Source organism: Notothenia coriiceps, unplaced genomic scaffold (assembly GCF_000735185.1).
Source record: "Notothenia coriiceps isolate Sejong01 unplaced genomic scaffold, NC01 NC01_scaffold00020844, whole genome shotgun sequence".
In the NCBI taxonomy this organism is placed as follows: domain Eukaryota; kingdom Metazoa; phylum Chordata; class Actinopteri; order Perciformes; family Nototheniidae; genus Notothenia; species Notothenia coriiceps.
This window is the reverse complement of record NW_011353545.1, coordinates 543-11,284: the sequence shown is the minus strand read 5'-3', so window position 1 is coordinate 11,284 and position 10,742 is coordinate 543. Positions and strand designations below refer to the sequence as shown.

General features: G+C 36.7%; 2 protein-coding genes across 3 annotated transcripts; both read left to right on the top strand.

Annotated features, from left to right (window-relative positions):
* Positions 1-517: 517 nt before the first annotated feature.
* On the top strand, positions 518-6,968 carry fam216a (family with sequence similarity 216 member A). Of its 2 annotated transcripts, XM_010779854.1 has the most exons (6): positions 518-869; positions 1,380-3,519; positions 3,610-3,641; positions 4,822-4,952; positions 5,757-5,883; positions 6,515-6,968. In XM_010779854.1, exons 2-6 carry the CDS (start codon positions 3,446-3,448, stop codon positions 6,667-6,669), a joined length of 519 nt encoding a protein of 172 aa, XP_010778156.1. In that variant the 5' UTR covers positions 518-869; positions 1,380-3,445; the 3' UTR covers positions 6,670-6,968. The 2 variants fall into 2 exon arrangements, with proteins under 2 accessions (XP_010778156.1, XP_010778157.1); XM_010779855.1 differs by lacking the exon at positions 518-869 and having other exon boundaries at positions 3,485-3,519; positions 3,585-3,641.
* A 538-nt stretch (positions 6,969-7,506) lies between these two features.
* LOC104952950 (cell cycle checkpoint control protein RAD9A-like) lies at positions 7,507-10,442 on the top strand (the record flags this gene model as incomplete). The annotated part of the gene is made up of 6 exons (XM_010779856.1): positions 7,507-7,540; positions 7,947-8,017; positions 8,580-8,711; positions 9,252-9,366; positions 9,613-9,712; positions 10,336-10,442. Coding segments are annotated over exons 1-6 (559 nt in total), but the record flags the coding sequence as incomplete, so codon positions are not given.
* Positions 10,443-10,742: the final 300 nt, after the last annotated feature.

The following is a 10,742-nucleotide window of genomic DNA, read 5'->3' as shown; positions in this document are numbered from 1 at the left end:
CTACGTGAAGCCCTCACAATGCCGTCGTGTAGCCATCGTATTATAGTACGATGACATAGAGATTGCATTTATTTCACAACTAAATCATGTAAACATATTATGTAAATAACCCAATTTGTGTTCTGTGAAACTGAAAAGGATATTTCATTGTTTTTGTTACTTTTGTTGCAGTTGTATGTCTTAAATGTAATTTAGGTTAACTTCCTGTTTTATTTAGATGCTTTTATTTTGAAGGCGAGTTTATGCTGTTGACAGGAAGTTGTTGTTGCTATGGAAACAACATGACGGAGTGTGTGGTTCGGGTGCCATCGTGTGGCCTTCTGTAGGCATCATACTTGCTTTGGCTGGGCCATCTTCGGGACAGTGTGACGCGGGCTTTAAGAACAGCTTATCTTAATCAATATTTTCTTATCTTCTCAAATTCTGAATCTACTCAAAATGTCTACAAATCTTTTTAAAAATATATGTTTTTTCTTTACTATAAAATAAGCTTGTTTTTTAACACCAAGTCAGATTGGAGTCGAGCATTATTGTTCTTCTCTTGGGGGGGAAATCCCACCCCAAAAAACAGTTTACCTTGTTGTTTTTATTGGCAAATTTTTTTGATCTAAAAAGGCCACCAAATAAGCCTTCAGATTGTGTTCATGTACTTACACATACGATCCCAACCCTGGTAGAAATCCTGTTTATTCCTGTCATCATAGCGGTTAAAGTGAATTGAGGATGTGTCTCTGAAAGAACAGTGTGTTGTTGTTCCCGCAGAAAGAGTGGAGGGAGGACCCTAACGGAGAATTCAAGAGGAAGGTGGCTCGCTGCGTAAGAAAAAGTCAAGAGATGGCTTTTGATTAGGAATCCATTTAAATTCCAGGGTAAGTGAAGAGTTACACATCCGACAGTCCGACACAATCACCACATTCAAATCCCAACTAAACAACAACCTGTTCAGATCAGCCTTCAGTGTGCCCTGAATCACCTGACCCTATCGTTTGTGATTGTCTCCTCCATGACCGCCTGTTGTGTTCTTACCTGTTGCTTTTACCTCTTATAGTATTTACTCAATTGTACGTTGTACTTGGGTGTCGTGAAAGGCGCTTAAACAGCATTTTTTAATTATTATTACAGTCATGTAACAGTCTTGAAATACAGATAAATTATTTATAGACTTATTTGTTCATGCTCTGTTTGAATGAAAAAATATAAAAACTCATATTTCTCATTCAGTGTAATTAAAACAAGACCAAAAACTTGCTTTATCTTACGCCTAAAGTCACAGAGCCGATTTAGTTTAGTTTTTACGTGCAGGACAAACATTAGATATGAACTTAATTCCCTTTTATCAAGCAATAATAATAACAATGTTTTCTTTGTCTGTTTTCCAGGTAAAGGGAATGCCTTCAGAGGGAAGGTTCAGCAGGCTTTTGCACCCCTTGTTTTGCCAGAGGAAGGAACCGGTTGGCTTCAAACACGTTTCTGTGAACGGTTTCATTTTCCGCCAGACGAGCCAATTTGAGAAACCCTACCAGCGAAATTAACCCGTTTCCTACCTGGAATTGTATATTTAATTTAATTTATTTTGAACAAATTAATGATGTAAGATATGTCACTACTGTAAATTAACTTGCTTTTTTATCTGCTGCTGAACAGTTTCTACTTTGTACCAGGTTTCTTATGCAACTCAGTGGTCAAGATTGTGTAAAAACTATAAAACCCCGTCACCAGATTAACGTCGCCCAACGAATCCCTCTCGATATTTCTGATTATTTTCCACACCGTCTTTGAATCACTGTTGCCTTTTGTGGGCTTCACTTCCTCACAGTGTTATCTTTAAGAGAGACAGTTTACGAGGGGTTTCACAGTTTAATTTCCTAAAAAACAGCTTCCTGTGTGTTAGCGTTTTATTTATAAAACCTTGACTCTCGAACCAGCATGACCCCTCAAACAGCTCCGTTGTGTTTAATCTGCTCGATGTGAAATGAATGGCTTACTCGGTGATTTGACGGTTATTGTTTTATAATATAAAGCCTCGCACACAAGCAACTTCTCAACCTCTCATACTCCTGATCCTTAAAGGAATACTTCACCCACAAAATATCACACAATTTAAGTCAAATCACCCTAAAAGAAAATGGTGTTTTTATGCCTTCAAAGTATACAAAAATGAAAAAACTGACACTTATACGGTATAATCCAAGTTTAATGAACTCGTTTATGCACAGTACTCCACAAACGCATGACTTTTACTTTGAAATGCTCTATTTAAAACTCTTTTGTGCAAGAAAATTGTAGTAAATGGTGCATTTGTTTGTAAATAGTAAAGGAATTAGTCTTCATACGACTGGATAAATGTTGTGTGAGTTTGTAAATGGATGATTTGATATATTTTTGCTTCCCATATTTAATTAAAAGTACCTCTTCAGAATCTTTCTCCATTTTCTGACAGACTTCAAACTAAAACAGGATGAATATTTGCTAAAGAAATTATTATTTTGTGGGTTAAGAACTCCTTTTACACCTGTCCCTCATGGTCCATTAGGACATCTATTCATTATCACTCGTTATAAGGAATCACGGAAAACCAAATACAGTGGGGAAATAGCCAAAACTGCAAAGAAATCCACGTTAACTCAATTTAAAGGTGAATAAATCTGTTTTTGTATAATCTAGCACAGGGAATTTTCGGGGCTCCGTTGTAGAAATATGCTAGTTTTTCTTATTTTGGTGTGGCATGTTAGGCTTCTATCAACATCTTGGACAATATTTATCACCATCACTGAATTGGGGTTTTTGAACGAGACCTGACGTTTTCTCTGCACTTCGTAAACGTGTTCTGAGGAGAAATGAACACACCTTTTATTTTTTAAAGGGTACACACAGTTTTGGGGGGGTGTCTGGAAACCATGATACATGACTGACTGACATTAAAAAGAACAAATATCTCACCGTGTTTTTTGTTTTTCGCGCATGCAATCAGGTTTGAAGGAGTTCTGAGTGAATGTGACGTGTATATTTAGTAGATATTCTGTAGACTTCATGATCACATGACTGCTGTCCACATTACACCTTTCTTTGGATTTTCTATGACCTCCTCTGACCGGTGTTCACTGTATTTGCACAGATTCGGTGCGTTTGAAATGTCATTAAGCAATACGCTCTGAGAAAAAATGGTGTGTCCAGGTAAATCCACCCTAACGCCATTATTGTTATTATTTTGATTTCCATTTTGTGTCAATGCAATGTATATCGGACTTGATGCTCAATAAAGTGTGTAAACAGAGAGAGAGCCTGTTTAGTGTTTTTACATTTTAGATGAGAACACACTCTGGGTTCAAGTGTGTTAGACCTCTGCTCGGTAACTGGAACCCTGGGGAAGTGTCACGTTTCAGGCTTGGCTGCAACTCAGCGACCTCCACGACACACACAGGAAATATCAGGATTGTGAGAAACGATGAGGAAGAGGGTAACGTTTGTGGAGCAGCTGAAAAAAGAGACCAGGTTAAAAAATGGGCACGTGTTAACGAGGTGAGAGCACAGTGCGAGAGTTTTAAATGACGAGGAATGATGCATTTATGTCTTTTTAAAAGTAGGATTTATGTTTCTTTCTTATTTCAGGTCTGCAGAATATAGCCAGAGAGGCACAGATGGTGAGTCAAATAGTCCTAATTCAATATGAGAAAAGCTTTATTATTCATTTTCCAATATATTCTTTGAATGCAAGTGATATCTAAGATACAATTGAAGCTGTTTGCTTTCTACTCAACGAAAATTGTCTGCTTTTGTCATTTGTATTCAGACCTTTTACTTTTGGAGTTCTAACGAAAACAACTCTTATATATTTTAGATGAATCTGCAAGTCCACGACTAATTGTTGTAAAATTGCCGTGCGTTTTCTACAAGTAAAGTCTTTCAATCAGAAATAGCTTTTGCAGAAGTACAATAGGAAGATTATGACTCAATACAATTATTAAAAAATGTTTTTGCAGAAGCACCTTCTACAGTATTTTACATATTACATTTTTGTATCATCATTTGAGATGCATTAGTGGGGTATTTTAAAGGGGACCTATCAAGCAAAATGCACGTTTTGATGTCTTTTATACATAAAGATGTGTCCCCGGTGTGTCGGGGAACTCACGCAGCGTCAGAAAATAAAACCCTCTCTTTTCATCCGTGCCAAAATCTCTAAAAACGGGGAACAACGGAGCTGATCCAGATTTGCGTCCGATATGACGTAATATCTGAAATGTGGACCCACGGCCCTATCAGAAACGTTGCTATCAGAAACAATGCCCGACTGTTTTGGAAGTAATATGGTCGGTGTTTACATTAGCATCGCTAACACTCAGAGCTAACCTGTACTGGAGAGCATGTGTGTGAAGAAGCAGGAAGTAAAAAGGAACTCACCTTGTGGTATAACCGGCAAGAGAGAAAGCCTTTGAGCTCCATACTGTTTCAGAAATAATCCATGATAATCCATGATATGGCGTTTCATCACGGCAGTATTTAGTTTAGACAGTAGCTGACGGGTCCCGCATGAGCTCAGCCCCCTCCTCTTTTATTATTTATTTTTTAAAGCTTTATACCCAAAATCAGCACTTTCGAAACAGGAAGTGAAATAGAGGGATATGAGGCATGGCTAGAATGGGTGATCTGTTTGGTATTTTAAGCAAAACACTTCATAGACATGTTTTTTATATATTTGTATATATCTGGGACCTATGCTATTGCCTAGAAATAGCATGATAGGTCCACTTTAATTTACTTTAAATGGTCGTTTTATAATAAATCCTATTTTTCTGTTTCTGCTGCATGTTTCTTTTGCAGGTGTTGAATATTTACCCAGTGAGCCGGTGAGGGAGGCGTTCAGAGGAAAACACGGTAATGTTTCTTCAGGGGGACAACACATGAAGACGATCCACGTTCCCAAATCCATGATGGCTGCTCCCTTCTTACAGGTAAACACATGACACCAGAACACAAGGTAGTTTTTTCTATTTGTTTATATGTTTGAATATGATCATTTGCATGGTGGTAGTCCATCTAAGCAGTCAAATTAATGCCAGTTTTAGGTAATGCCTGCAATCATTAGACCAAATATTATTATTTTTATTATATATCGTAACAGATCGAACCTGAGAGAAGGCCATTACACTTTTATTGTTTACTTGTTCATTTTTTATGTTTCAGAAAGAAAGTTTAGTGTTTTGATAACCTGTGATTATTTTTGTAGTTATACATTTTGCATTTTTTCTATGCGAGCAGATACATGTAGTCAAGTGAACAGTGCAGACAAAAAACAACAAGTTAAACAATTTTTTGTATTATTTTTATTATTATGAAATTGATAGATATCTTAAAGTTTTAACAATATATCTGACAATTTAAATCAAATTAATCTGCTATATCAAAATGCTAAAAGATGGTCTATAGCGTAATCCCTGTTTGCATTGGAATATATATATATATATTATTGTATGGCCATTGTATATTAGCTATCTAAATTCATACAGATGCAGATATTTTTAAGCAGAAGAGACAATTTGTACAATTAAAGTGAAATGAGTGTTGATTTAAGTTCAGCAAATTAGTTATTTTTATCGTATTTTATCAAATGCAATAACAAATCAAACCTTCCCAGCTCTTTCGGCCATTAAAATCCCATAAGGCACCACCATTAAATTGCACTATTCCTCATATGTAAAAGGATTACTGTCATTCTGCTCTAGTATATAATCTCATGAGTTCTGTTTGTGCCACAGCATCCCGCCCTCACAGCCGGACAGAGACGCTACCTGTGCAGCATAGCAAGCGTCTACAGCACGGAGCACATGAGGCAGCAGATGAAGCAGCACTACCTGCACCTTCTGCACACATGCCTTCAGTCAGGTGTGTTTGTTTAAACATCCCTCACACACCTCTGTGGACCAGAGGTGGGAAGTAGTGGAATACAAGTACTTCATTACTGTACTTAAGTACATTTGTCTGGTATCAGTACTTTACTCCACTACTTATTTTTCTGATGACTTTTTACTTTCTACTTCTTACATGTTGAACCCAAATACCTGTACAGGCTGGTTCCTTTAGTCTGAATGTGTGTTTGGTGGCGTGATCATTATTATTTAGAGTCATTGCGTGCCTATTGATTTGAACACGATCCGTGTATCCATCATTTCCTGGTCTTCTCTAAAGAAGAGGGACCAATGAAAACGTTGTCATGTTGCCGTTGTTCACCATGGAAACATTCATTAGCTAACAATGACATTATTGTTCTATTAATATAAAGGGAGGTCAGGTACTCTTTAAAACAGCTGCTAGTTATGGGTACTTTTTACTGAAGTACATTTCAAAGCCTCTTTACTTTGACTTGAGTAAAGAAGTTTAGTCAGTACTTCTACTTTCACCAGAGTATTTTTAAACATGAATATCTACTTCTACTTGAGTAAAGGATGTGTGTACTTTTGCCCTCTCTGCTGTTGACCAGTAAGATCCATCTCATGTTCTGGTTTTTATCTCTCAGGTCAGAATCCCCCCTGCAGTAGGAGGCTTGGGACTCATCAGCGAGGAGAAAACAAAACAAAGGATGCAGTGAAGGATGTAAGAACGAAGCCTCAAGGACAGAGGAAGAGCAGCAATTATTCTGATGTCATACTTCCAAAAATAATCAACAGATGACCCATTTGATGGCATATTATTTTCAAGGTGTTATTACCTTATATTGAGTCTTAATGTTAACACTTCTTATGTTATTGTAGATATTGTAGGTGTAAATGCCTCTAACAAAGGATGTGTGCAGTCCTTTATAAATACAGTCTATGGTGCATTCATGTTTTTTTTACATATATCTATAAACACATATAACAACACTGCATTTGCTAAGGTACTCAACGTGTTTACTAGTTACATTTTGATCAGTTATTTTACTGTAGTTGTGGAATATAACTTTATTGTCATTGTCAAAAGATAAATAAAGATGAAAGAAATCTCATGTTTGTCATAAAGGGTACTTGCATTCTTAACGCTTTTATACAAAACAGAGCATTAAATATTGTATAAAATATTCTGTTCACCTTGAGTTCGAGGAATCAGACTTTATGTATTTATATCAATATAAAATATGATATAGTCAACAAGGTAGGTTGAATAATATTGTTAAAAAATGAACAGTAACACAAGATTATATCATGTATATTAAATAAGTGCATACAATCCTAAACAAGGAGTGATATAAATTACAAAAATAAATTCCTGAATTAAAATAAAAATAATAATAAAATAAAATGACCGTACAATTTTTGCTCTGCATTTAAAGGATAACCAGATAAAAGTTAAGAAACATAAACAAATTGTGAGATTTTTATAAATCTGTCTCTGTTTTTTATTTAAAAATATCCGCGCAGATTTTCTTGTTAGTCTTTTTTTTAAAGTCCATTAGCTTCACTAGCTAGCATAACCATTAGCTAGGTTAGCTATCAGACTTTCTGTTAGCATCTTCCCGCCCTCAGAGAAAATATGAACTGTGTTCTGGAAGGAAATGCTGTAAAAGGTAATGTAAAACAAGACTTGTGACATATGTAATGATTTGTAAAGAATAATAATATAATCCAGAGGGTTAAAAAAAAACGTAACTTAATTTGTTTTGGCTTATAAAACATTAATTTATCATAAAACGCTAGCTGGTTAGCTTACTTTAGCTTCTAACCAGCTAGCTAACAAAGGCATTTTATACAAGCTAGGTTATTGTTATGATCGATATTGTTAATTTAAACAATAGTGTTCATGTTTTAATTAATTCTACACGTTACTTACATCATTATAGGTATTTTATATTGTTTTAGTATTCCTCAAACTTGTTTAATGATGTTTAATACTTGTGTTATTACTTTGTTTCTCTTGTAAAGTATTATTAGTTTTATTGTATTTATATTGTATCTTGTTTTGTTGCCTTTTAGCATTTGGAAAGGCCATTCACTCCCTGTCAAGGATTGGAGATGAGCTTTGTTTGGATCCCATGAGTAAAGGGGTGAGCAGCACCTACTCAAACTGGGAATTATCCCATATCCCACAAGGAAATTATCCCATTTTCCTGACATTAATCAGAGGAGTAGCCAGGAATTCTGACTTGCCTAGAGAAGAGGTTTTGAAGTGGGAAGCTTAGACAAAACTTGGAAAAAGTACCCGCCTTCTTTTCTTGCTTTAAGAAATTAAGCCAAAAATATTGCTGTGTGAATTAATTTCACACACATCACACATATGTAGGCTATTATATGCATCAATACCTGTTGTCTTCCTACAAAAATTTCCCTCTTTATGATTTATTTTGATAACTTATGTAATAACTAACACATTTATTTTTTAATTTACATTCACTGAGACTTCTCCAAAGTTTTTTAAAGATCTGCCTCCCTCTCTTTCATAGTGGATTAACGCTTGTGTTATTGCTTGCCCTATAATCTCTTTGTTTTTTAAATTACATTTTTTTACATTAGGCCTCCATATTGGTCTCAAAGTATTTAGCCTCCTTTCTTCGTAAAGGCAATGGCAGTGGCATCATCTTTACTGAACACCTCTCTTTTGTCTCAAAGCTGGCGCTGAGATCTGTGAATTCGGCTCATTCTGCGTACGCCTGCTTCCTCTTCTCGCCGATGTTCTTCCAGAAATACAACCTGGGTTCAGAGCAGGGCAGTGAAACAGTCCAATGCAAACTGCTCATGAAGGTACATCAGCCATTGTTGACTTATTGTGGTTACGAGTGAAATGTTCTATCTTAAAGGGGAGACACTTATTGCCATGTTTTGAGTAATAAAGTGCGAATGGTGTGTGAACGCTCTGTAAAAAGATTTCTGCTGAGACAAGAGGAGAGAAAACGGCCTTTAAAGATATGGATTGTAAAACTCACACATGTCGTACACACTACGGGTGCATAGGGTAAAACATGTAACTAACAGATATCACCATGAGACGTTCCCCCATCGTTACTGACAATAGTACAATTCTTTTTTATATTACAAGTTTTCTGAAATGTTATGTTTAAATATGCTAATAAGGCATTATCTGATCTCTGATTCTAACTTTTGGTGAATTTAGGAGAAAACGACTCGCCTAAATCAGACAAAGTTAATAAATTAAACACCGAAATGTGGATTTTGTATCTCAAAATTGACAAGTGCATGAAAAACAATAATTTTGCCTGTAGTGTCTCGGCTTCAAACGGCCATGATAACCTCGTCTAAAGCGTGTCTGTTCTTCTTCTTCAGTCTATTCTACCTCTCTTCCGGTGTTTGGCTTCCATTGAGCGTAGCGTGGAGCGATGTCAGATACAAATCAACACTCCCAATGACCGAGTGAAGATCCAGTTTTTCTGCAGACACGGTAGGGAACATTGCATTTGTTTTTATAAACCACCTGCAGGTACAGGAACTATTCAGGATTTGAAGTACATATCCTATGAGATTGTAGGGACATTATATTTCAATCAATTTGTATTGACTTGATAGAACCCTGAGCCTTTGTCCTTCACTTGGTCAGTTTGCTTTTCCCATGCCTTGATGCTGCAGACTCTGTAGTACCATGTTATGAGCACTTGGTGGCAGTGTAATCACTTGTGTTTTCTGACAGGCATCACTAAGACACACGACCTGTGTTTCGAGGAGTGTGAAGCTCTGCAGGCGGTGTTTGTTTCACATCTCTGTCCCAACGTGCTGAAAGCCCCCGCCAGGTGTGCAGCTCACTATTTATTCTTTATTTAATATCCCCATGAGTGATTAGTGCACTAACACCTTTTCCTTCATAAAGAGGGTGCCATACTCATATTCTGTATACACTGTAGAGCCCCCTGAGACAAATGTAAATGTGTGATATTGGGCTATATAAATAAACTTTGATTAATTAATTAATTAATTGGATCCACATTAAAGACATTATATATATATATATTTAAAAAAACAAACTAAAACTAAACACAACGCCTTCTGTGCAAAGATAAAAGCTTGATATATATTTATTCGATTTAGATTTACAGAAATCTAAGGTCTTAACATTTACTTAGAAGGTACTTACAGATTGTGGCAAGTGAAGACACTGTAAAATGAGTTAAATGTATGGCTGCCGCTGTCAGGATTCAGTCTCTTTAATAGAAACATGTTAAGTGTTCACAATGTTTTGCACTCACAGAGGGGTAAATACATTCACACAGCTTCAGTTCAATTCAGTCTAATCAACCAGATTGACAAGGACATAAAGATTTAATACCCAAGGTATCATGTGTCAGCAGTGTTTACATGAGGCTCTCCGCTCGATGCTCAGGTTGATTGACATGTTGTTTCTGCTCTTCCTCTGCAGGGTTCTTGGTGAAATGGTGATGCACTTCCCCGTCTCCCAGGAGGAAATCACTCTGTCCATCACTCCTCTCAGAGTCAGTCTGAGAAATTACTTTGAGGGTGGAAATGGTGAGCTAACGATACACTAGGACCGTGCTGTAGTTCCTTTATAGCCCAACATTAGCCACCTTTAGCTTAGCGGTGGTGACGTGAAGTCATGTGACCGTGCTGTAGTTCCTTTATAGCCCAACATTAGCCACCTTTAGCTTAGCGGTGGTGACGTGAAGTCATGTGACCGTGCTGTAGTTCCTTTATAGCCCAACATTAGCCTCCTTTAGCTTAGCGGTGGTGACGTGAAGTCATGTGACCGTGCTGTAGTTCCTTTATAGCCCAACATTAGCCACCTTTAGCTTAGCGGTGGTGACGTGA